Source organism: Lynx canadensis, chromosome D2, assembly GCF_007474595.2.
Source record: "Lynx canadensis isolate LIC74 chromosome D2, mLynCan4.pri.v2, whole genome shotgun sequence".
Taxonomy (NCBI): Eukaryota; Metazoa; Chordata; class Mammalia; order Carnivora; family Felidae; genus Lynx; species Lynx canadensis.
In genome coordinates, this window is record NC_044313.2 from 65593114 (window position 1) to 65620965 (window position 27852).

Sequence of the window (27852 nt, forward strand, 5' to 3'; positions counted from 1 at the left end):
GTGACAAGGAAATTCAAAAGAATGAGAGATACTAAAGGCCTCAGGAAGAAAGCATTTCAAGGAATAGATAGAATGTGGACAAGTAGAAATTTGGGGGCAGGTGGAAAGAGGTGTTCTAAGTGCAGAAAGTGTCAGAGATGGGGCACCTAGCTGGAAGACCATGGAGCACCTCAGTTGGAAGAGCACGCGACTCTTGATCTTGGATCATGAGTTTGAGCCCCACATGGGTGTAGAGATAACTTAAATAAATAAAACTTAGAGAGAGAGAGAGAGAGACAGGAAAGCAGAGGACTTCACAGAAGAACTCAGCACAATGGGGCTCGGGAAACCAAGCACTGGCCTGAATGAGGACCCCGGGAAATGTCATAGGGAGGATGAGAAGCAGTTCTAGAAAACTCCAGGCACATTCTCATGTACAGAGAAAGAGGAATGCCAAGGGATATGGAGGGAGAGCAATGAGGAAGAAAACGAGAAAAGGTGGGAGATTCCCTGACAGGGTCCAGTCAGCTGAGCACAGGTAATCTGGGAATCCCTGGGGATCTCAGGCAGCTGCCGCCTCCATGACATGACATTGTGGATATAGACACAGAATAGAGTAGTTCTAATGTAGTGTGTGCACTTTTTCTCCCAAGAAGTCGTGACAGGATGAGTAGCTGGAATGGCCTGTGGAATAAAACAGACACAAGGATTGATGGCTGGGAATTAAGCATGCTTATTGGTTAAGGACAATAGGTGTTTTTTTCATCTGGCCAAAACAAGTTGTAATTTTGAATATGCTTTCTTCTCCCACCCTCCAATTATTTTAGTCCCTGCCCATCTACCTGGAAAGTCTGACCTGCTTCTTATGGAAGTGGGTCCTAATCTGACCACCCCTAACCCTTTCCCTTCACGTTGGGAACCGTGCTGCAGAGAGAAAAAAGCGGAGCATCAGCACTGGGAATGGACAGGGAAGGGAAGGCAGGGCAGTGCAGAGAGCTAGGAATAGGAGGGTGTGGAGAAGCAAGGCAAGATGCTACACACGGGAAGGGGTGCTTTGACCACCTGGGCCAGAACCAAAATGAGGACAACTGACAGCAGACCCCACCTGTCTTTACCTTTTAAGCACACATATTTCAGGTGGAGGTAGGAAATATATATAACATGCGGAAGAGGCCAAATGCTTGCTCACAAAGCATATGAGCTCCTGATACTCCTTTATTCCTAGGACAGTGAATATGTTCCTGTTGTGCACACACTGTCCTTACACACCTAAGTAAGGAACAGCTGTCACTACTGAGGTCTGGATTTTGGGTTGAAGCTAGACAAATAGCCAACAAAGAATAAATAGAGGAAAGAATCAATTGGCATGATGGACATGACCACCTTGAATTAAGCTACCTAGTTTCTCTCTAAGTGAGAACCAACATTTTAGTGCCTGATTTCACTGGGCTAGTTTGTGGCTAGTGATTTATTCATTGTCTAGTCTTCTTTACAAGGAGCATAGATTTTAGATAATGAGAACAGGGTAAGTAACCTTGTACTTCTTTCTACCTGCTTTCTGTCTCTAGTCTCAGAAGTTTATGTGACCAAGTCAGTGTCGTCTTACTGAGATGACAGAGGGCAGTTTCTGGATGAGAGTTAAGGTATATTGATAAGAATGATAAGAATATGAAAAAGTTATAGTGTCTGTCCCAACATTGTCTTTTTCTACCTCTTCACAGGAAGGACACTGAAATCGTTTTCCTTTCTGGGATGAGTTTGTTTATTAACCCAACCAAGATCACAGGGGACATTTTTCATTGCTACATCTGGAAGAGTTCCAAGACTGAGTCATGCATGCTTATTTAGAAACTATATCTAGCTTGGATTAAGGAACAGTTTAAAAACTGTGATCCAGTTTTTAAAAAGAAGCACATCTAGCCACAAAGAATAGAATAATGTTTGAGAGTAAAGAATCAAATGGACTTTGTTTACTCTTTAAAACAAAACAAAACAAAACAAAACAAAAAACTAGCCTGAGCAGAAAGAGTCATTTGTTCTGTGGGATAACAGCAACTTGTTCTTGTTGGTTAAGAGATGTGCAAACTTTGCCAGTCAAGCCTGATTTCTCTTTGGCCACCTGGGAAGGGTGGCTCTTATGAACACCTAGAGCTTGGGAAAAAGCAGGCAGAGTGTGGCACATGGCTTCCCACAAGAAGTACATGAACCCCTTAATGACACACACTTCCTTAGCCTTCTTAAGACCACCTATTTCACCCACTGCTCATCTAACTATTGTCTCAACTTACCCATTGTTCTCACATATTTTGAGAAGGAAAGCAAGAAAGCATTATATATATTCCAGAATGTAGTTGGTAAACTGTTTTGAAAGAACCTAGTACCATTGCTAGGAGATGCTGGAAAACAAAAGGCTCAAGGGAAGGCCCAGCATCTGCTGCTTCCAGGCTGAGGGAGGGAGCTCTGTTCTTTACCTGGCCTGGGGCTGCAGCCTCTCCCGGAGCCTCCACCCCTTCCCGAAGGTAATGGAGTCCTGAGCTGGGCCTCCAGCCTAACACAGAAGAGCCTGTGCCACACACACGACCTCTTCACCTGCGTGGAGCAATTGCACGAGCCGTATGTCACTCCCTCTTTATCAGTCTGTCAGATATTCACAGGAAACCTTGCTTAATCCAAGCTCTTGCCCCAAACTACAAAATGAAAGGTGAAATACGTGCAGATCTGGAATCTGAGTAACTTCCCATTGCTCATTGTGTAACTCTGGGATCGAATCAGACACTGAGAACGAGACTGAGTGCATCAGGCTTCTACTATTACCACACTCCTCTTCCGTGCGTTTCCCGCTCCCTCGCTTTTTCTGAGACTAAAAATATCAGGGGAAGGAGAGAAAAGACTTGTGAGCAAAATATAGTCATTTGGATTCTCCATGCTGAAAATTTATTGTCTAAACATGAGGGGAGACAGACATCTTTTGATTAATGCTTTGCATTGATGGAAACTGTTTTCTCTTCAAAGTTATCTGTATTTTATGTCCCTTATTTGAACCTTCAAAAAATAAAATATGCTGAGTCTTATTTGTCTCATCTCTAAATGGTTAATTATAGCACATGGAATTGCTGAGAAGATGAAAAGAAATAACATACTAAGCATGTAGAACAGTGACCAGCATATAGTAGGTGCTCAATAAACAGCTGAGTCTTTTTTTTTTCTTGTTTTTATGAAACAGAGGCAACTATCAGTGAATCCTGCTTACTGCTATAGGATTAGAATTAGGATGGGAGAGGGGTTCCTGGGTGGCTTGGTTGGCTAAGCATCCTGACTCTTGATTTCAGCTCAGGTCATGATCTCGAGGTTCGTGAGATCGAGCCCTATAGCTAGCTTTCTCTCTCTCTCTCTCTCTCTGCCCACCCCGCCCCCCCCACTCTTACAGTTTCTCACTCTTTCTCTCAAAGTAAATAAATAAACATTAAAAAAAAAAGAATTAGGGTGGGAGAAGATGAGGGGAAGAGGGTTTGGGTCTCCAGTTTGTGTGTGTGTGGGGGGGTCAAATAAAGTGATTGCATTTTCACCCCCAAAAAAAAAAGAATTAGGGTGGGAGAAGATGAGAGGAAGAGGGAGAACTTTGAGGGTTTGGGTCTCCAGTTTCTGTGTGTGTGGGGCGGGGGGGGGGTCAAATAAAATGATTGCATTTTCACCCACTGATGGACATACAGTGGACATACAGTTGCTTGTCACTTGGATCGCAATGGTTATTCTATAATCCAACTTCAGAGACCCGAAAAACATGGCCCAACATGGCCATCACTTCCCACAACTCAGTTGACTCTCACTTTAGTAAAATTGGCTGCTTGCTGTTCTCAGAACATTCCCATCCTTTCCCTGTCATGCCACATCCACTGGCTGGGATGGCCGACTTCCCACTTCCACTCCTCTCTGCTTGTCTTTACTCACACACCTCCATTCAACATCTGCCACGTCTCCCCAGTCCAATGTGATGCCCTCTTCCTGTGAGCTCTTGGATACTTTCGTCATTTCTCTTGCACATCCTCTGACACTGGTGTGGTGGTGAAGAGCTTGGGCTCTGCCACCTAACTGTGTGGGTTCTAATCCAGACTCTACCACTAACTAGACATGTGAGCTTTGAAAAATAACGGAACCTTTCCATATCTGTGTCTTCATCTAGAAAAGGGAAGTAAGAGCATTTGCTTTGTGGGGTTGAGAAGTAAATGAGACATGCGTATAAGTGCATATGAAGTGCTCGGTTAGCACAGTGCCTCACACATGCAAAGCACTGAGTAAAGCATAACCAGCAGGAGGAGTAGTATAGTATTTCTATTATTGTTTGTGTCTTGGTCTTAGCTTCTTTATCGGAGACAGAATGCCTCAAAGGCAGTAGTTGGCTTTACTCATAGCAGATCCTACTCTGGGGCTCTACTGTCTCACTGCCCAAAGTGTGGTTTGCATCACCTGGGAGCTTGTTATATATGCAGGATCTCAGGGCCTGCCTCAGACCTGCGGAATCAGCATCTACAGTTCTACAAGGTTCTCGGATGATGCAAACATACACATGGCAATTTAGAAACACTGCACTCAATTCTTTGAATTCAGTTGCTGAAGCTATGTCAATTACTCTAGAAATTCCCACCAGGAAAATAGACACTTAATTCTGCAGAATCAATACTGCCATTAGATAACTGTCATTTATTTGTAAGCATCCTTTAAAACAGTGGTTATCACAGTGCGATTTTGGACCAGAAGTGATTAGGACCAGAACTTGGGAACTTGTGTAATTGTAAATTTTCAGGTGATTATAATGCATCCTACAGGTTGAGAACCACCATTTTAGAACAATGGGAAGCTACTAGAAGTACCACATTAATAATGTGTATCTCCTTCCTCTTGCCTTGTTATTTTATTTTTTCTGGTCCATCTCTTAAATAGTAAGGTTGAATATCGTAACTAAGTTTTCTCTCCACATTTGCCAAATATTTGCTGGTGCACACACACATCTTAATATCTACCTGGCAGACCTGTGTATGTCCAAATACCAGTTCTGCTGTATGGAACACAGACTATCTGATTTATCTGCAGTCCCTGTATTTTGTTTTGTTTTATTTTGTTAATTTTATTCATTTTTTGAATAGGTGATAGATGCACATGGTATAAAATTCCCAAGGTACAAGAGTTTACGGTGAAAAGTAAGTCTCCCTCCTTCTCCTCACTCCAGTAATATAGTTGCTATCTCCAAAGGCAATCACTGAATTTTCATTGCACAGATTTATTGAGCACCAACTATGTGCCAGGCATTGTTCTGGGCACTGGATATGGACCAAAACAGACAAAACTTTGCCCTCATGGACCTTACATTTTGGTTACCAATTTCTTGTAGTAGTTGTTCAATAACATAGTGTATTACAATAGTTAAAAGTAGGGCTCTGTAGTCAGACCAACTGATTTTGAATCCAGTTTTTCTCATATTCTAAGTGATCTTGGGTTATTTACCATTGTGAACTGGGTTTTCTTTATATTGAAAGGGAGACAATGATTCTATTTTATAAGGTGGATTTGAGAATTGCTTCAGATCATACTTACAAAGCACCATACAGTGCCTGGAACATAGTAAATGCTCAGTAGATAAAGTGTTGACTATAATGGTGTGATCTCACTCTATTGTTCTGTAATGTAGACTAGAAATGCTTAAAGGATTTATTTTCCCAAAAGTTTTCATTTCTTCTCTTTGCTATGTGATGATCAAAAAAATCACTTTTTTTCAGAATAAGTGTGCTAAATATAAGCCTAAGTTTTGATCATTAACTAGTTGCCTACAAAACCATTTGCTAAGTTCTGTTAAGAAACCAACTCCTAATAAATCACTAGAGCATAGGTACTATGTTCCTCTGTATTCTTTCTGATCTAGCTTTTTTGTAATCCCATGTAATTTGAAGGTTTCTACTATCAATTCATTTGAAGGTGTTATGTATTGTTACTTGCAACTCTATAAGTTTACAAAATACATACCTTGAGAAGAAAATTCTGCATTTCGTAGCAGGGGAATAAAGCACTTCTGAGCAAAGTGTCAGACAATATAATTTGGTACACTTACCTTAAGGAAATTTCTTTATGATTCTTGTCTCCAGACAGATGGGAAAACAACTTTCAACCCCTAGAAAAGCAACAAAAGTATTCCTTGGTGATGATCTTAACATCGAAAACATTAGAAAAAAAGTTACATGTAAAAAAAGAAAGAAGAAAAGAACTCCTAGGGCATATGAAACACTTTCAAATATCAGGCCAAGAACTGTTTCCTCTATTCAGCATAAAAAGGATATTAGTGGGCACAATGAAAGATTGCAAGGAATTGGGTTCGGTATATTCCACCACATGCTGACCTGAACCATTGATTTGGAATCTAAAAAGAATGAGGGCTGGGGTGCCTGGCTGGCTCAGTCAGTGGGACATGCAACTGTTGAGCTTGGGATTGTGAGTTTGAGCCCTATGTTGGGTGTAGAGATTACTTACAAACCTGAAAATAGGTAGGTAGGTAGGTAGGTAGGTAGGTAATAGATAGAGATAGATGAATGATGGAAAGAAAGAAAGAAATGAGGATACAGCTATCTGACCAACTACAGTCCTGATAATCATTTTATATATTCTTTCTTTCTCTCCTTTGTTCTTGATTCTATTTTGCATGATTTCCTGGTAGTCAAAGGGTGTGGATCTTTGAAAGGTTCATTGTGGTATGAGAAACTTTTTTCTTAACCTAGTCATGATAGGAGGACCAGGAAGAGGAGATAGCTGGAAAATTGAAGTGAAATCCTCTGAACAGCTTTTATTATTTGGTGAATGGTGGGATCACAATAGATTGGGGTGTTTTGTGTTCTTCTTTAAACATTACATTTCCAGTCTCTGGTATTTTATTATCAGAAATGGATTAACAATGTGAACTTCAGTGCTCATAATTTTAAGAGGCACAAAGTCAATACTAAATAGATGAGGCTTCCTCTAGTGGCATTTACCAGTGTGGTCTTCCTGGACTTGGTCTGTGCTAATTGAGTAGCACACTACAGAGCTAACTCTTAATTCACTAGGGATGCATTAAGCAATCAGCGTGTGACCTCTTTGGCCGACTTTTGGACCTTGTCATTTCTCATTCCTCTCTGTTTTCACTGCTTACTACACTGTGACAACCTACCTCTAAACTCAATATTTTAATTATTCATCTCCCATGGTTGTGTGGATTCATTAGGTTCAGCTGGATTCTTGAGATCTTTGCTGAGATTACAGTCAGATAGCAGCTGGGGTGGGAGTAATATGGCAGAATGTTCAATGTGGTATCTTCATTCATAGTCTATCAAACCCACTAGGACGAATGGAACATCTGAGCACTAACTGGGCCTCTCTGTGTCTCTTTCCATGCTGCCTCTCCTTACGGCCACCTTGACTTTCTTTACATCATGGTGGTCTCATGGTAGTCAAATTTCTTACACTGGGATTGGCTTCCCCCAAACTAGTGTTTGAAAGAGACTCAAGAAGAAACTGCAAAGTTTCCTTGAACTAAAACTGAAATGGCATGCAAAATCACTTCCCCTGCACTTTATTGTTCAAAACTTGACCCAGCCCAAATTCATTTAAAGGCAGTACACATGAATATAAGAGACATGGTTCTCATATACACACACACACACACACACACACACACGCACACACACACATATATATACGTGTGTGTGTGCGTGTGTGTGTGTGTATATATATTTCAACTAAATATGTTTGATATTATAACAGAGCTGTCCAGTCATAGAATTACCTTTGTTAGCTTATCTACATTTGGGCATGTTGGTCAGAAGCTACTACCAATCAAAATATTTTTGGGATTAGAGACAGTTAACAAGTCACCCAACACAACTCATGTCATGCTTTTCGAAGTTTTGGTAACAAAATTATAGAATATTTTGTTTATTGAAAGGAGAGTGAGTTTTTTCTATTATTATTCATTCACTGAATCAATCAACAAATATTTGTTGAGTCCCTATGAGCCAGGCCTTGTGTTACATGGTACAAAGCAGAGACATTTGCTGCTGTGGTTGGATTTTGCCTTTACCACTATCAATACTAGCAATCTAAATGCTAACTACATGAGTTCATGAATTCAGATATTTGGGCACTAGACAAAGCTGTGTTACAGAATAACACTAACAGAGCAGATTAAGTCCTTTTTCCGTGCATTATTTCACTTAATTCCCCACAAGAAGGCTTCGGCTGGAAGGCAGCGTTATTATCCCAGTTTTATAAAGGTTGAAACTGTGACTCAGGGTAAACAGTGCTCCAAAGGTCAGCTAATTAGTAAATGACGAAGCCTGGATTTGAATCCAGAGCACCAACTGTGCAAAACTGCTTTAAAATAATACCATTGCCTTTGTTTCTACTTGCCATGCCTTTTGAGAAATGTTTTCACCATGTGGTAAGGCTATTTTAATAAATCTTTGGCCAAATATATTGACAGTTCTCACCCCATTTCAACTCTGGGCTTCTTTTGGTTTCATAGTGACCATTTTTGAAGTTTAAGAAAGATGGGCAAAGAAGAATAGAAACTTAACCTTATTACCATTTAACTGTATACCAGCCATCAAGTTTGACATGTCAGAAGAGTGCTATGTTGCCATTGCCAAGGCACATAGATGCAGAGATGAGCACATCACCTACCTCTTTATTTTCCTCGCCCATCCCCCTACTCACCTCCTCTCTGGTAACCACCAGTTTGCTCTCTGTATTTAAGAGTCTATTTTTTTAAACCATACTCTTTAATAAAAGCAATGATGAAATCCAAAAATATTTATTGGGCATTTGCAATATGCCAGGCTCAGGAAAATTTGGTTCCTAATCTAGGGGATCTCACTCTCCAGTGGGAGAGACTAAACAGATGTTTTCACCGGCAGTACACTCTGATAAGGGAAGCCCACATGCAGAACCACTAACTTAAGATGGTGAGTACAGGATGGGAGGAATTTTAGAGTCAAAGATTGGAGAAGTAGAGGGGTGAAGGTTCCATCAAGAGTGCACCCTATGTGGTGGTTCAAAGTCTAAAGTGTTTCAGGAATTCTAGGGACTGAAATAATTCTGTTTGACAGAAGGGCAACAGGTGTGGAGGAGTGGCCAGAGAAAGAGAAAGACTGGCCAAGAAGTCAAAAGGAAGGAACTTGTTCGCTGCAGCCCTTGTTAGGGAGCTTGAATGAGCGACAGTCATTGAATGAGGTTTCGCTAAGCAGTTTGGATTTTAAGTGCAGATGTGGAAAACAGATTAATGTTTAGCCCTTTTATCCATTCTAACCATGACTTCCCCTTCCATTCTTTGCAAAACTGAAAATTTTTCTTTTGCTTGGGAGTATTTTTCAATATGTACCAGGCATTATAAATGTCTTTCCTTCTATCGCGGCATAATTACAGTGCTGACTACAGTCAGTCTCATCAAATTAAAGCACCAGGTCTCCAATTGTCTTAATATTAGATGAGCCATTGATTCATTGATTGAGGCATTTATCCAGGAAAAATAAATCTGTACCCCGCTTCATCAGCTCTACAGATTCAAATTTCTGTATCTTTAGATAACAACCCAAGAGATAGAGACCCAATCAGAAAAAAGTACCATATGCCACTGATTTCAGCAAGACCGTTCAAAACCCTTTACTTACTCTCTAACCTCCTTTTCCAGCTATTCTGAGAAAAAAGAAATTGAAATTGCCTCTCTAGTGTAGCCAAATGGAGGATGCAGAATTCCTGCTAGTTTTCTCCTCCACTTGCCAACACAGACAGGGTGGAGCAGCTGGGAAGGGAGGCCGGGAGACCCAGAGAGAGGCCAGGAGTCCCAGAGAGAGGGAAACACCATAACAGCAAAGTGACAGCAGTGCCTCCTCCGGGCTGTTTCCTGCCCTTCGCAGCAAATGCTTCTTCCTCTCTGCTGGGAGCTCTCTCCAGAGCCTTCTCAAGGGGGCGGGGGAGGGGGGTGGTGGTGGAGGGACGACCAGTTAGTTCCTTTGAGTGGGTTAAAGAGTCAAAAGAACTTATGCCCAAAATAAAGCAGACATTCACTTGCTTTTTCCTTCTGCTCCTTTCTTCCAACTCTTGACAAAAAGCAGTGGGGATCCATGTACTCTCTCAGGCGCTTCTCGGAGAGCTTCTGGAATCGCTGTGGCTTCCCGCAGCCCCACAGTTTCAGCACCTCAGCTCAAGGGCAGGCCCTCCCTCTGGCTCTTTTTTTCCCCTCCTTCCACCTGACAGGGACCATAAATAACCAGGGCTCCCGGTGTTCCCAGCTGAGAACAAAGTTGAAAGTTTGCCTGGAGCTCCCTGCCACTCCCCGCCTGGGCCATTTCTTTGTTTTCTTCTGTTTTTTCTTCTACCTGGCTTGGCCGTTTCTTCATTCATGTTGGAGAAGAGTCACCTCCTGACTAAACGCAGCACCCCGCTCGCCGGCTCTCCCTAGATTTAAGGCGGTCTCGGTTACCCGGTTAGGCACCGGGCATTGGTATCAAATTACCGAAAGTCTACACTGGAGCAGTCCTCATATTTACATACAAATAACTCAAGGGCTTGCATTTATGTCACCATTCGGTCCCGCTAGAGGCTTGCCAGCGGAGTTCTTGGTCCAATCAGAAGGAGCTTTGAAAGGATGTCTGCAGAGTGATCAAAAGGGTCTTCTCAATTAAGTGTAGCCAGGTTTTGCTCTTTTTTATTTTTATTTTTTCTGGTCTGAAAGATCGAAAATCTTTGCACCCTGATGAGTAGAAAAAGATGTGTAAGTCCTCCACTGCCTACGAGAAGACAAAGATGCTGAGCAGGACCCTGCGGTGGTGGTGAAGACGTGAATACACCCCCAGGGGTCGGTTTGTTTGGGCTGATTCGGAGGTATATTCTAAATCACTGCCTAAGGAATTCCTGGAAACATCAGGAAAACATTTGATCAGCCCCGCCTGGTGGAAATGGCTTTACCGCAGAGTAAGCTCTTTCTTTAAGTTGTACTTGGTGTGTGCTGTTTTTGTTTCATGTGCAGTGAATGTGCAAATAGCCCAGCTGTGAATAGTTACTTAAAATAATCTCTTGGTACCGGGTAGTAGTAGAAAACAGATCTGTTTAGTTTTTATATTTGCAAAAACAGTAGTTGACAGTGTATTTTTAGACTTGATTGGTAGTTTAAAAGCTAAGCTCTGTGGTTTCCTGGGTTTAAATGAATGGAAATTATAAATGGTACCAAATGAAGGAATTGGAAAATATAGCTGGAACAGATGAATCACTTACCTTTGAGAAAACATAACATACATGCTTTTGAGATCTCTCTCAGCCAGACACGCTTGTGTCCAGAAAGACAAGGAGAGTCATAAAAAGGAGATAGGTTTGCCTGTTTGCGGAATGAACTTTTCCACAGTCTGTGATACCTTTTGAAAAGGATGGGAAACGTCCCAGAGGGCAAAAGGCATTTGAAAAACCTGCTCTGTCACTCTTGGAATGTGGTTTTTCCGTGAGGTCATGCTGTGCATATGTAGCTAGTAAAAGTTTTACGAAATTAACTCTTTGTATTGATGGGCAAAGAGCAATTTATATCAGTCCTTTCAAACTGCTGGTCTCTACATTTGGTCTCTACAGAAAGTAGAGCTCCTTCCCAAGTAGGGTTCCAGCCCTGGGGCAGCTGGACTGAGCTGTTACTGTGATTGGTGTAGAAACAGTTCAAAATTGATGTGTTTCAAGGTTTTCCAGTTAAGCAGTAATAGTTCAGATTAAATAACTTGCTAGTTTCTTCCATAAGCCCCGAACTGGAATCCTGTGTGTGAGAAGACCATTTTGAAAAAGAAAGTCCATTCCCTTCCCATATATGATTTTCCAGAACGGTAATGGAGAGGTGGCTCTTATTTTGCAATCCACGTCCATTCAGACGAGCTGCCCTTGTCATAGTGAGGCATGGAAAGCTAACCGAAGTAAAAGATCCACCGTTCTAGTCAGCCTTCTAGTCAGCCGGGGCTTGAGGAGGGGAAATGAGACAGGGGAGACATTTTAATATGGAAAACTTAACACCAGGAGCTCTTTCGCTACTTAAATTCACTCTTGAAATTATGGACTAACCTCTACCTATGCTTTTTCCTTCTAAATGGCAGTTACAGATATTATCCAGGGGGTAGGGGATTATGAGAAAATGAATGATTTGCTGGTGATCAAAGGAGCGGTTTTCCCCACAACAAATGCATTTTCAAAAGGGAAGCTTCTGATTGTGGTTTGCTTTGTCCATCCACAGGTGAGGACGCAATGACAGGTGACACGGACAAATACCTGGGGCCCCAGGACCTCAAGGAGCTGGGCGATGACTCTCTCCCTGCAGAGGGCTACATGGGCTTTAGTCTTGGGGCCCGTTCTGCCAGGTATTTTATTGGTGCTGTTTTTCATAGTTACCTTAATACAACCATGATTTGTCATAAACCAAAATCATTTTCATTGTTCACATTATCCCCAAATGTGCTCTTTGGATGAGGATGTGAATTTGGTAGAATGTTCTCAAATGTTCTCAACTCTGGTATACATGCTCTGCTGTTTTCTTTTGTGGTTTCTCCGTCCTTGGTTTTACGTGATTGAACATGTTGAGTGTTGGTTCTTTTTTCCCCACCTTGCAGTCATGCTTCAAGCATGATGGCAAAAGAGCTCACTGATAAAACTGGGAGAGTCAGTGTGGTCTCCATGTTTAAAAATTAAATTTTGTTCCATAGTGAAAGAAAAATCTTATTTTCCACTAAGTATGAAATAGTTGTATTGATTGTTCACTGTTCTCTAACACTGAAAGAATAATTCATGATTGAAACTTAAGAGAGCATTCTAAAAAAGATTACATATAGCTTATTAGAATTGTCTACCAAGTGTTTGGGTATCTCTCTAAAACTGTGGCATTACTTTGTTTACTATGGACACGTTAGGAGCGTTGCAATGACTTACCCAAAGTCATGGACAGGAATGGTAGCAAATTCAGCCTTTAAAACTGAAGTATAAAACTTTTGCATGTGAAAAACCTTGGCTCAAACTTACCTGACACTGGTTGAAAGAAACAGGACCTTGTCCAGAATCTGGGGACTTCTTTTCCCTGGTTGGTTTAACACATGTTTGCTGACAGTCACGTTATTTTAAAGCTAATAATTAAACTTTCTAAGCTAGAACCCTGGGGACATTTTCCTATAGTTTAAGGATCTGTTGTAAAAAGTTTCATTGTCTAATAGTAAATGGCACTTCCCACAAAGTAAGCCTGGGAGTTTATTCTCAGTGTTGTTGATGTGGCCAAGTTTAGATACTGAATTGATTTTTCTTTGAGCTAGACTTTTTATTAATACAACTTGGAACCTTATGTAACTTCATAGAATTTTTGCTTTATAAATATATTTATAAAAGTCCTTAAGATCTCAGTGTAACAGGGGATCATTAATAAGAAGAGGAAAATAACTGTTTAAAAATATTTAATATCTCGTGTAATCATGCAGAGCCATGAGTTAAACTGAAAAACATACAGAGTCTCAAAGGATCTCAAGGGAAAATTCTACTTAGAGGTTTAATAGCTTTTGTAATCCAATAACTAGCTGATTCTCTTCCTCAGATGATATGTAAAAGCTGCATTTTGTGAGTCAATCATTTGTATATAGAAAATTATAGAGGCTGACATTCAGGGAGAGATGACACCAGCATATTTTCCTAAGGCTTTCACACTTCTGGTTTTGATTGCACCCGTTATTATTTGTTGCTATTATATGTAACTCATTTTTTTTTACATTGGCAAGTCATGTTATGCTCAGAGGCAAATCTGCAAAAAAAAACAAAAACAAAAAACAAAAAACCAAGACAAAACTATAACACTGATATATTTCTTAAAGTATTGTTAGAGTATTACCAAATATTCTGAGTGTAACATTTAAAAAGGAATACATTAAGTGTGTAACTCATTCAACCATAACATTTTTTTCTTTTTTCCCTGTCTGATTTTTTTGCTTTCTACTTCTCCTGTGTTTTTCTAAAAATACTTTAAATTAGTCCCAAGATCAGGTAAGAAGATATGTCACTTTTACAGTGTTTTTCTGCCCTTCCCTGACTCATTTTCTGATTTTTATTTTCTTCAGCATTGTGCTGTGCTGTGCTGTGATGTGCTGCAATGTGCTTATTTTTTTCCTGCTCTGCATTAGAAAATCGTTTTTGTAATTCTTAGAAAATTAGCAAGTAACTGAATGTATGACAAGAAATGTGACTTAATGCAAAATTGAGTACTTAAGGAATTTCTTTCCTTTAACTAAGTTTGTGTAATGCATGAAGTAACTGGAGAACTTTCACTGGGTTTGAAGAAAAAAATCTTGATTTGAAAAGCAGTTTGTTTGCTGGTTGCTGTTTTGTTTGGGTTGTGCTAGGTACATTCATATAATTTTAGACTTCTGAGGCATGTGTTTTTCTAACACTTCCTATATTTAACACGTAGGGTATACTGATGGCTACAAATAATATAGTTGACCTTAGTTGGAAACAATTTAATGCTTTCCAGACCCCCATGCAAATAATATCTAGTTTTAGTAGCTGAAAGGACTTCGATGTATTAAGGATTCAGAGTGAAGCTTAATGAACTCCATCTGTCTAACGTAACTTGTTGGTCCAGAACAGTGAGGAGTAGGAACTTAGACGTTATGTAAAAGAAAGACATCTTTAGGCTTTCCCATTGACGGCACCCAGTTCTAGGCTATTCTTCAGTTGTCACTCATATAGAAGTTAAAAGAAAGAGAATATTTTTTAAAAATCAACAAATCTTAGATTTTTTTAAAGCTGAAGTTGAAATGAATATGTAATAATTTTTTTAATGTTTACATGTTTGTTCACATCTACTGTAAAGTTGTTCTTACATACCACAGCGTTAGCATGTACAATGGGAACCAGAACTTAAAGAAATGAATGTGGTGTCTCCCAACCATATCACTGGGGCAAATGGAACCTTGCTATGACTACTTAGAAGTTACGCTAATGGTATAGCCCCTAGCTACATAAGATTATTTAAATTAAAATTAGTTAAAATTAAGTAAAAATCAGTTCAATTCTTCAGTCACAATAACCACACCTCAGGTGCTCAGCAGCCATACCTGAGTGGCTCACCTCAGTAGCCAACGTATTGAACAGTGCCTGTCATTGCAGAAAGTTCTCTTGGGCAGTATCTGCTTTTAGGAAGTTTATATTGTATTTGAGGGATGGTAAGGGGCTAGAAACGGGAGTGATAGGGAGATGTTTGCAAGTAACGCAGTTTGCAAAAAATTGTTTGCAAATAACCCAGAAAAAAAAAGGAAGAGTTATGTATCATGTGACTGGGTCCAGAAGGCCCGCCCATGCAAGTGGCCAGATACATGGCTTACTAGGTAATCTCTGTGCAGAAATAAGGCTTAGTTCTTTTTGTTTTTGCTTCCATATCCAGTCTCTAATATTGTGCCTTACTAATAAGAATCAGTGTATTTGCTGAATACACTAGATAATGACTCTGTAGAATGATGGTTATTTCGAGGTCGAAAATCCCCCAAGGATTCTGGTGGAAGCCAAGGCTCTAATCCTAGAAGAATGCATCTCCTCATTCGTGTGGACCCTTTGAATGATTCCTATAATTCAGGGGCCTCTGTAATTTGATATAAAATACCCACCTTGGGTAATCTTTAGTATAGGGAACATTGGGGAAAAGAAGTCATTTTGTGCAAAGCAAGGAACCGTTCTTCTTTTCATCTTCTTTGCTCTTTTACACAAGCCAAGGCCAAGGCCAACATCTTACTGATTCTACTGATAAAGATTCAAGCAGCTACATTTAGATTCAGTTTATTACTTACATGGGCAGTGACAGGTAGCAACTTCCCACCATCTTTGTCCTCCATACCAATAAGGACAACACCAGAACAAAAGGTTCTACGGTAGTTGTGGGATGCTGTGGGATGCTGCATTGCAGGGGGTCGACTGTGTCAGACTGCAGCTAAGTGATTTCATGCTCTGCAGCTTATTCCAAGGAGGGTGGGGCAGGAAGTGTCAGACCTCATTGGAAACAAGAGACAATGAGAATTACCTTATTACAGCCTATCATATTAGGTGGGATAGGGAGGTAAGAGGCAGATGGCTTCAAACACCTCCCCACAAGTTTCTGTCCTCTGTTTGCAGAGGATTAATCACGAGGTGTTCTGCCAAGGCTCAGATTAGTTGTGAGCCCAATCAGCCTGCATGTCCTATGTGCATATGTGCAAGCTTCCCAGCATCCCTTACTCTTTTTTTTTTTTATTAAGGTGAGAGGTAATTGACATATTACATGTTAGTTTCAGGTATACAAAGTAATGATGACCATAATAAATCAAGTTAACATCCATCACCACACATAGTCACTCTCTTAGCAGCTTTCAAATACTTGATCCAGTATTATTAACTAAGTCACCATGATGTGTATGTATTCCCAGGACCGACTTATTTTATAACTGGAAGTTCGTACGTTTCAACCATCTTCACTCCCTTCTGCTGCCACCCCCTGCAACCCTCCATATTGGTTTTTAGTTTAGAGGTCAGTATATGAGAGGCACTTCAGGACATCAGGGGGCTTGCACTCTGGGAAAGTCAGGGGCTGTATAGAGGATTTAAAAGACGCTAGAAAGGAGAACAATTGAAGGCACAAGGAAGAAAAGAGTAGAGTGTGGAAAGACAAGATCACCATACATGAAATTTGAATTTTTCAAGGCGAGAAAGATGGCAAAGATCACGTAAGATATATTTGTCATACTATTTCCTTTTTGATGTTTTCCATGAGTACAACTATAAACCAGAACTCTTAATAGGTCAAACCCATAGCTAGTTTCCAAAGACTTATGAACAGACCCATTTGCAGCAGACATAATTCCATTCAATAGTACAAGGTAAACAGATAAAGGAGACTCTGAGATAAAGCCTTACCATAGAAAATCTCTTAAACTATCAAATTATCTATAGTCATCTTGTTCTTCTCAGTTACCCTCAGTTACCCTATTAATTCAACTATCATAGTGAAACATCCAGAGTTTTCATTCATTTCATATTGTCACAGATTTAACACCATTTAGCCTAATTTTAAACAAAATCTGATCATGAAATTGTTTAAGCTTAAGAGATTTCCTCAAATTTAAGGGATTTTATTTTTGATAATGTCTTTTCAAGAACAACTTCTGTTGATATTTTTAGCCATCTTGCCTGTTTTCAAACTTGCATGCATTAATTTTATTTTGTTCATCTCATCATCATCCACCACTCTTGAATGGTTAACTGTAAATACAACAGCCTCCGCTCCTTCAGTTCGGATAGGTCGTACACCTTGAACAGAAGCTCCTATGCGCGGGACAGCATGATGATTGAAGAACTCCTTGTACCATCCAAAGAGCAGGTATGCATCCTCCTTAAAATATTGTTGGATTGTTGAACTTTCATTGTTGTGATTGAATTGAGCTCTTTGTTCCGTGACAAAATCTGTACCTCTGCATGTTTGATTTTGCATTTGTAAATCTTCTTGTACTGCCAGGGAAAAAGGAAAAAAAATCAATTGTAAAAAAAGAGGGGGGAGGGGAGAAAGAAATCAGTTGTGCCATACACAGAAATAGCCTGGTCTTCTGCAGGTGAATCCCCAAAAGCCCACAGAGAGGAACTCAGAAGGTCCTAAGAATGACACAGATACCTTTCTCATTTCTAGATCAAATCTATTTCAGTTTTTTTGAAGAGAGTTAATAATAATTGGTAGCTAAAGTTGCTGACATTATCCACATGAGTGTTTGATTTTCCTAAACAAACTGTGGGTGCATGCTGGAATTTGCTAGAATTGTTTTTAGCAAGTAGTTAAAGATGAGATTGGTCAAGTCTTTGATCCCTTAGCTTCAAAGCTGCCTGTGATGGGCCTTCTCAAGATATGACAGTATTTTGTTTTCTACCAGAATCTCTGCTGGTGTTCACACAGTTTCTTCTTTCTGATCATTGTGGTTGAATAGATACTGGCTTAACGCAGGAAGTTCCAGCAGTGCAATCCTGCTGCATATGGGCTCAGGGTTATTCATTATTCTGGATACACACAATACTTGATTTTAAATGTGAAGTCATGAGCTAACAATGGGCCATAAAACTAATTTTGAAGGTGGCTTATCATATTCAAGCAATGTAAATAATTGATGAAATCATGCTACACTTACTTATTCACTGAACAATGTAGGTAAATTGGAGCAGGTAAATATGTGATAGTAACATTATCACCAAGATAGAGGTTTAAGTAGCCAGTAGTCAGATTTCAGGAACTCCCATGTGTTTGGGACATGCTGACTTCCAGATGTATAGATGTACATGGAATTTCACAAGAACCTGCAATTAATATTTTATTGCTTTACACTCTCTGGAACATTCTTAGTGAGCAGGTTTTACAGAGGTGAATACAGTAGCCATTCAGTGTGTTGTCAGACACAAACAGCCTTTGTAGAATAATTATAGGTGCAATAGCATGTCATGGTTTAAGTGGGTATTAGCACTAAAGAAGGCACTTGTTTCAAATAATGGAGCTAAGCTCTTGGGTGTTAAGGTATTGCGCAGGTATTGGTTGAGATTTTCTGAGGTGCTCTCTCTTGGTTGGCTGTGGTCATTATCCTGGTTGGGTGATTCTGATCTCTTCATGTTCCCAATTGAAATGAGACGTTAGTGGATATATTATAACACCAGTGTAGAAATGCCTGTTATTCTCCATAACTAAGGAAAACCCACAAAACTTACAAAATTGCATGTGATAGGAGATTCCTTAGGTATCAGTAACACTTTGGTCATATATAAAGTATGTGCCTAGTTCTATAATGGAATCTTAAATGCTTGATTGAATCTAATGACAGTTTATATTTCTGAATGTATATTTACTTGGGGGCAAGGGTCTGAAATTGGGACCATCACCCCCATCATCACCATGACCTCACCATCACTACCACCATCACCACTACTCCCACTGCCAGGTACACTACCTCTCCATATCTGCACATCAACCTTAAAATATAGATGATTGCCATGCTACAGGTGGTGAACAGGCTTCTGAGGGGTTTCGCACCATTACCTCATAGCTACTGCCAACACCTGCTTACTCAGGGAGGCTGGAAAGGGTAGCTTTAATCAGAATGAAAAATTTGTGAAAAGAAAGGATAAAGAGAACTTTAAAGGTAAAGCTGATGTTCTCTTGTTGAGTTTGTTGCTGCTTCAGTTTGAAAAGCACCTCTGTGGATGTCACAAACAACTCTAGACTAGTCAAGGGAAAGAAGAGCTTAGGACATCTTGAAACCTTTACAAATAAATCTTAAGTTGATATAACTGCAGAGGTAGGAAGTTGCTTTCTCCAATGACCACAGAGAATCCCATGATCTGACAGGTGTTCCTTGTGGAACACATACATTATTCCTGGCCACACAACTTCATAATAAAATCACCAGAGATTCAAAAAAAAAAAAAAGTATGAATGACATGAAGACATTTTAGGGACAAATGAGGACATTTGACAATGTACTCGCTGTATTGTTAGAAAATCATTGTTAGTTTTGTTAACAGTGACAACATTATTGAAACTTTACAGGGTAATGTCTCTGTTCTGGGGGTATGCATGCTGTAGTTTTCAGCAATGAAGTAATCATTGAGTCAGCCACTGATTTTCAAATGGTTCAGCCAAAAGAAAAATACATGTGTAGAGAGAGAGAGAGAGCTCATGCAAGTGCAAACATGGCAAAATGTTAATGTTGAATTTAGGTGAAGTGCAAATGGTGTTTCTTATATAGTTTTTTCAACTTCTTAATTTGTTTGAATACCTTCAAAATACAAACTTGGAGGAAAGGGGAAAACAAAATCTGAAAGAGGTGTGTTAAGTTATTTAGTGTCTGGTATCTCATTTATTATAGAGAGAGATGAAGCTAATTCCTCAAAGAGAGGCTAAAGGGAAGGGTTTAGGTGTACTTTGCAAGACTAATGAGAAGCATTTACTTTAGAAGGATGCTTAATATAAAGCACAGACTTTATATCAGAATTAAGTGGCAAACATTATTAGTTTGTATCCATCATGCCTTTAAATCTGTATTTATTAACTTCAAAATGGAGTTTCTCCACAGTATTGATTATGTCTGAAAGCATGCCAGAAGCCTGAAATATTTAGAATTCTGGAAGCAATGACACATGACTTACTGTCAGATTTAAAACTGCCCTATCATTGCCCAGTTAAAGTTGCTTGGACACATAAAGTTGAAAATGAATAAAAATGAACTCTCCATGTGTTGCTTGTTTTCAACAAGAGTAGACCTCACCTATACAAAGCATAGTTAGTTGCGTCTTTATTATTGTGCTGCTGATTAATGAGTTTGCACATTAACCACAGTGAAAGTAAAGTTGAGATTCAGGATAATTAGCACAGGCCTGCTACTCGCGTGTTCCTAAGAACCTGTGCTGTTGAAGGCAGGTGTGGAGGCCAGAGCTGGGAAGGGGGTTGGGAGAAGTGAGCCCGTCCTCATGCCCTGCTGAGCCTGAATCATGATCAGTTTGTAAACCACTTAATTCTCCCCCAGATAATCAAGAGTGGACTCTTTTGCCACTGTGATACTGGGTTATCCATGAAATGAACTCCCTGTCCTTTTACCTTCCCTTTACCTTGCAATCAAGAGTCACCTGTAGATATGCCTCAGAAAATATATATGTAAATAAATCATGCCTTGCATTTGTCAGAAGATTTTATTGTTTAAAGCAGTGACTCTCAGCCCTGACTGCTCATGGGAATCATCTTAAAGAATTTTTAAGGGCACCTGGGTGTCTCAGTCAGTTGAGCGTCTGACCAGCTCGGGTCATGATCTCATGGTTGGTGGGTTCAAGCGCCACATTGGGCTCGCTGCTGTCAGCCTGTCAGTGCAGAGCCCACCTCAGATCCTCTGTCCCCTTATTTTTTGTCCTTCTCCCCTATTGTGCTCTCCCCCAAAATAAATAAATATAAAAAAAGAATTTTTAAAATATGATTGCTCATCATATGATTTCACTCATATGTGGGATTTAAGAAACAAAACAAAGAGAAAAAGAGAAACAAGGAAACAGACTCTCAATTATAGAGAACAAACTGATGGTTATCAGTGGAGGGAATGGGTTAAATAGGTGATGGGGATTAAGGAGTGCACTTGTCAGGTGATGAGCATTGGGTAATGTATGGAAGTATTGAATAACTATATCATACACCTGAAACTAATATAACACGGTATGTTAAACGAATTAGAATAAAAACTTTAAAAAATGTGATTGCTCAGTGGCTAGAAGGGGCTTAGCATAGGATTTTTTAGTGCACCGAGAGCTGAAGCCCCTGATTCCTAGTCAGAATTCCTAATTAGGAGAAGGAGCATCTGGGTGGCTCAGTCAGAAAAGCATGTGACTCTTGGCAAAAGCATGTGACTCTTGAGCTTGAGGTTGTGAGTTCGAGCCCCTTGCTGGGTGTAGAGATTAGTAGAATTCTTTTTTTTCTCAAGTTTATTTATTTGAGAAAGAGAGAGAGAGAGAGTGCATGCGTGAGAAGGGAAGGGGCAGAGAGAGAGGGAGAGAGAGGATCCCAGGCAGGTTCTGCACTGTCAGCACAGAGCTCAATGTGGGGCTTGAACCCATGGACGGTGAGATCATGACTGGAGCTGAAACCAAGAGTCAGATGCTTGACGGACTGAGCCACCCAGGCACCCCAAGATTACTAGAATTCTTAATCGGGGCACACATTGGAATCACAGTAGCTCTTTGGAAAGAAGATACCTATAGAATCAGAGTCTCCTGGCTGGGTTCCTGGACACGTGTGTTTTTTAAAGCTCCACATGTGATTCTGGGATGCATCTCTGCATAAGAATCACTTATTTAAAGCAACTCTGGTTGGGATCTTTTTGTATATTGATCATTCAACATCTAATGTATTTGTTTTATAAGCTCTGACTTGTGTGTGTCAGATTGTTTTGGAACAACATCTGTGCTTGGAAACATTCTTTTCCAAATAGGAGGTAATAAGAAAAGGGATGATTCCAGATTGAAGCCCAGTTGTCTAGGATGAATACAATAGACTGGTTCTTTCATTTCTTCTGGCATAATTATTGAAAGCAACTGTCTGGTATGGCTTATGGAATTGCTGTGTGTGATCCATATCAGCCAGTCCTCATGCATAAATGGCATAATATTTAGTAGATGCTGTGTCAAGAGGTATGGTGGTGATGCTTATGGGGATCATGGTGAAAACAGTTCATTTTGAGCTCCTACTATATGCCACTATTCTAAGTGTTTTGCTAGTAATAACTCATTCATATTTCACAAAAAAAAAACATTTGAGATAATTTCTTGGCTCCATTAAAAAGGTGAAGAAACTGAGGCACAGTCAGCTAACTCACCCCAGGGGGCACAGGTGATAAATGGCAGAGTCACTGGCCATGTGGCTCCAGGCTGCTTCCTTAGAGGCTGTGCATCTGTGTTGCTCTGTGTTGGAAGGAAGCCATCAAAGAGCCCTAGGACTTTATACTCTGTCCTCCAGGATCTCATACTTGCTGGTATTTTTAACATGGATGTGATACCATCATCTTTACCCATTTTTTAGCAGAAAAGATTATAATCAGACATGTGTTCTTTTTTATAAAATTTTCTTTTTAATGTTTATTTATTTTTGAGAAAGAGAGAGACAGTATGTGAGCAGGGAATGGGCAAAGAGAGAGGGAGACACAGAATCTGAAGCAGGCTCCAGGCTCTGAGCTGTCAGCACAGAGCCCAGCGCGGGGCTCCAGCTCACAAACCATGAGATCATGACCTGGGCTGAATTCAGATGCTTAACCGACTGAGCCACCCAGGCGCCCCCAGACATGTGTTCTTTATTCTAATAACAAATTCTTAATTCTAATAACAAATCCTTATTTAATGTGACTTAAAGGGAACTGACAACTTATTCAGAAGCAAGTTATAAAAATTATGGAGACAATTATTATGCTAAAAATTATGGCATATAAAGCATCATTAAAGGAATGGCAGTACTTGACCATCACATAGATATGAGGTAGAAGGCATGATAGCGGTCTAAAATGTTTTGCAGGCTAACCAATTAATTATAGTTCCTTTGAATGACCCTAGAAGTATTTGTAAGACCAAGAGATGCATGTATACAGCAGGCAGAAACATTTAATACAGTACGAATTTCTGGTAGTTATTCAAAAATAGAAGAGCAGGAATCACTTAGGGATATGAATTGTTTTTGCCTATGTACACCCATTCCATTTTCATAGGTGGGAGACAGGATCTGATGGTCAAACCTCTTCCCCCATCCATTTCTCAATGGATCTTTACAAGGGTCAGAAATCACTTCCTCTCTAAGGATGGGCCCCAATCTGGCCATTCAGAGCATTCTTTTTCCTGGATTACAGTGATTACTTTAGGTTAAAGTATAAAATCTAGGCAAGTCTAATGAGACTCCAAGTTGAGACTTTCTTTAGTTTTTGGGGGTTGCTAAGCTATAAAGATGATGTCAACCCAAAGCTGCTAAGGATGGAGCATGAAGACAAGCAGTTCCTACCATGTTTTGAGCCATGGCTGGATTCAGCCATTGCCTGAAGTTAGTCCTTCCCAGACTTTCCTGCTACATAAACCAGTGAATTAATCGCAATTTCCTCCCATCCCTCGGGGGCTGGGAGCATCTTAAGCCAGTTTAATTGGGGGTTTGGTCCTCACTAATATGCTTGTATTGTGGCGATCAAACCTGACATAAACAACCACATGTCAAGGGCAACATAGAAAGTCTTCCAGCATCTTAAAGTGCCATTCAAACTTGAGATTCTATTGTTTTCTGCTTTCTCTCTAGAACAGTTGATTTTTTTAAGAGCATAGCTATAAACTTAGGTGTTCTAAAGCAAAAACTTTTAGAAAAACATTCTTTGCTAATTGATCACTGAGGAATGAGGGCCTTCCATTTACTTTCAATTCTGTTGATCTAGAGGCAGCACGTCTGTGAAGAGAGAGATACAGAGCAGCTGTGTGGCCCTGGCCCTCGTTTAGGAGGTTGCTTTCATTTTGCAGCCTTCTCTCATACCAGATTTGCCCACATGGTTTATGTCTAAGGGGATGAGTGGCAGGTTTCTAATAGTGAAGGTTTAACTACAGTAGTGTAGTTAGAAGGTTTAACTACAGTAGTGTGCGAATGGTTGCATTGGCTGTTTGAACGGGAGCTGTGAAGTCCTTCCGTAGTCACAGTTAGAGGCCCTGTTCTAGCCTCCCCATACCTGGAAGTAGCTGTCATCATTTCCACCACTCTCCCTGTAACTCTCTCATTTATCTCAGCCCAGTACTCACTCCAGATCCTCTGGGTTAGACTTGGTCTTTTTCTAGGCTAAGGACAATTTCATGTATATTTAGTCGTATAAATGTTATGTACTACTTGATATATTAGCAAGTCATAAGTGAATTGGAAGGTTCTTCAGAAGAAATTGCACGTCTGTCACTTCAAGACCTAGGCAATTATCTCAGTAATAGAAAAGAAGAACACCTAATCCCAAAAGCTGTTTATGCTAATACCCAGTTTTTCCTTCTCTACCTCTCACTCCGTTCTCCTCCTGCACCTCCCCTGCCCCCACATCAGCAGACTGGTCTTCCTGTTTCTGGTTGTGAAGGTAATTCTAAGGGGCTTTCAGAAATGTGCATGGTGGCAGAAGGTAGCCAGCCTGGGATTAAAGATTTGCTAGAGATAGTCTCCTGGAAGATAAACACCTTTGACTAGTGACATTTAATATGCTGCTTTTTCTCTTCAGAGTGCTTTGCCAGCATTTCTCAGGTGATCCATTCAACACCTCTCACAGATTGGTCAGCAAGATTACACATTTTGTGTTAAGGCAGACAGGTTGGTGTTGTGACTTACTTAAGGTGGTACAGTTAGTTTAGACATCTTGAACTAGATGTTGATGTGTTAACACCTTCCATGCTGACCTTGATTCACCTTCTTTTGTGGAAATTGACAGCTAAATTATTTTGAAACCAATCAGATTTGGAAGTTCCAAAGAGCTCAGATTCTATGGTTTGTATTTTAGTATAAAATAAATCTTAGGGGGCGCCTGGGTGGCTCAGTCGGTTAAGCAGCCGACTTCGGCTCAGGTCATGATCTCGCGGTCGGTGAGTTCAAGCCCCGTGTCGGGCTCTGTGCTGACAGCTCAGAGCCTGGAGCCTGTTTCAGATTCTGTGTCTCCCTCTCTCTGACCCTCCCCCGTTCATGCTCTGTCTCTCTCTGTCTCAAAAATAAATAAACGTTAAAAATAAATAAATAAATAAATAAATAAATAAATAAATAAATAAAATCTTAGGTGTAGCAATAGTTGACTTTAAGAAAAGAAATATTTTGGGGGAAAAAAAGACCTGCTTTAGTCAACCTTTAGTTTTCATTTTATTCTCTGATTAAATCAGGTTTTCCTTTATAGAATCCATTTTTTAAAGGTGTACAACATGATGTTTTGATATATTTGTAAAATAATTTCCATAATCAAGCTAATTAACATATCCATCACTTTGATAGTTACCATCTTTTTGTGTGTAGTTGAGATCTACTCTCTTAACAAATTTTAAGAATATAATATATTATTATTAGCTAGTTGCCATGCTATATATTAGGCTCCCAGAACTTACTAAACTTATAACTGCAAATTTGTATGCTTTAATCAATATCCCCCCTCTTCCTCCATCCCTGAGCCTCTGGTAGCCACCATTCTATTCTCAGTTACTATAGATTAGACTTTTTGTCTCTAAAGATGGAATCCATTTGTTAAAAGAATATTTCCAACTAGTTGCACTGGGTGTCTATACAGACCCATAGCAGTTTGCCATTTCATTCAGTTTGCTGTAGATTACAATACTTATAATACTTATTGTGGTACCTGCCACAACATGGATCCACGATGGATCATTTCATGTCATGCTTTCAGCTTCCTATGGACTAGATACTATCATTACTACATACAGACAAAGAAGCTGGAGCTGACAGCAGTATTTCACTTGCTCAGTTTCACTTCAAGTGACACGAGGTGATAGACCTGAGAATAGAATTTAGGTCCGTTGGCTGTTTGGACCCATTCTGTTGCTGACCACTGGGCTGCCACTCTCATACGCCAAATATGGCACACCTGTCAAAGCATGTTCACCACGGGGAGAGTCAACATTTACGCAGGTATTTGTCACAGCCCAAACACCACTATTTGTTAATCCAGCAGGCTGCTTCATCTGGTAAGGCATATGCTATCTCAAAAGCTCATAGAAGGCTATAATGTCATCAATTTAAGAAATTAATTATCTTCACTTATAAAAATTCTGGGAAGTTTAGGATTATTATTATCTGTGTTTTTGTTTGCATAGCAATTTAAAATTTTCAAATCACTTTCACAATACTTCAGCCATTCCATTCTCACAGTTAATCTTATCTACCAGTTGCCCAATGCAGAAATGGAGGTTCAGTGAGGTGATCAACTTGTCATTCACTGGGCTGTGACATGAAGTAGCCAAAGTCAAACCCAAGTCATGTACTCTTGGTCAAAGGGAACTGACACCCACATGGGTTCCTCTGTCCTGGTCCTGTCTAGTTTGTGGTCATGGGGTAAAATTGTTCTTGTAAGCCTTTCCTTCCATGGGCTCCTAGTCTGGTGCTGTCATCCGGGTGTTTCTTAATTACACTGTGTTTACAGTTTTTCAGATTAGCTGCACTGCGTTTTGCATGTGACCTGATATTGTGAGGTCTACCTGGTTATGTGAACAATAGCATGTCAAGGCCACCAGTTAACCTACAGGACTACCTTCTGCTGCCTCCCAGGGGCAGCAGAGCTGGCAGTGAAGGATCTTCACTGTTGTCATCCCACACTGGGCTTTGACAGTTGGCAGCCTGGAGAATTATCTAATATTGAACTTACTTGGTTATTCTTTCTTTTCCTTGCATATATTTTCTTGCTCCCTGCCTCTTTGCTTCCAAGCCTGGACATTAATTTCCAGACCTGGGCATTTGGGCATGTCCTCTTGTAAGGCCAGTGCATACTTGCTCTTTTCTTTCCTCTGATGAATAGGGCTAGTGAGAAGCTATTTTTGGAAAGTATTAAGCTCATGGAGGCTGTGATATCATCATTAGTCAGGCTTTGGACTCTATTGAATAACGTGCATTTTGATTTTAATAGGGCCCTTGACATCATTTCCAAGATGAAAACTGATGTGCTTATTCATATCATTTTCGATGTGGGAGTAAAACGTCTTATTAAGTCAGTGTGAATTTTTCCTTAACACAGTGTTCTACTAACTAAAGCTACCCAGTGCTGGGTGTTGATTTTATGTTGTCACATTTTTGAAGTTTCTCTCTGAACTTCAGTTTCCTCAGTTCTGTACCCTGTGAAATGGGTATAATACTACTCCTAGGGCTACGAGGTTCTGAAATTCAAAGGATACATGAATGTAAAGGCCTAGGACAGTCCTTGACATTGAGTTGACACACAGTAAGTGTTGGTATTGCTCTTGTTAACATTAAGCATTTTTGAGTCAACAAGTAAGTCCTACACATTTACAAGATGCATTCTTCTAACTGAACGGGCTCCATTGATTTGATATAAGCATGCTGTGTATGTAACTGTAAAGGACTGGCGCTGGCACTGGAACGTTGTTGTTTTTGCTGTTTCCCCGATTACTGTATTTTAACAAATGAGCTAGTATAAATGAAAGTCCTTTGAAAAGCAGAAATGCAGTAGAACAAACTGAGGGTTGATGGAGGGTAGGAGAGAGGGGAAAGTGAGTGATGGGCATTGAGGAGGGCACTTGTTGGAATGAGCACAGGGTGTTGTATGGAAA

The 27852-nt window shown here is 40.1% G+C and overlaps 1 protein-coding gene across 6 annotated transcripts in view; it reads left to right on the top strand.

Moving 5' to 3' along the window:
- The window catches only part of ANK3 (ankyrin 3), a 336335-nt gene that overhangs the window by 220327 nt on the left and 88156 nt on the right, over positions 1-27852 (top strand). For 3 of the 6 annotated variants that reach the window (XM_032595132.1, XM_030334419.1, XM_030334420.1), the window contains exons 24-27: positions 5121-5174; positions 12257-12380; positions 14026-14037; positions 17296-17398. In XM_032595132.1, coding sequence (XP_032451023.1) covers positions 5121-5174; positions 12257-12380; positions 14026-14037; positions 17296-17398 — 293 coding nt within the window. Of the gene's footprint in view, positions 1-5120; positions 5175-10237; positions 10969-12256; positions 12381-14025; positions 14038-17295; positions 17399-27852 lie in introns of those variants that run through there. The other 3 variants (XM_030334421.1, XM_030334423.1, XM_030334422.1) reach the window with 3 other exon arrangements.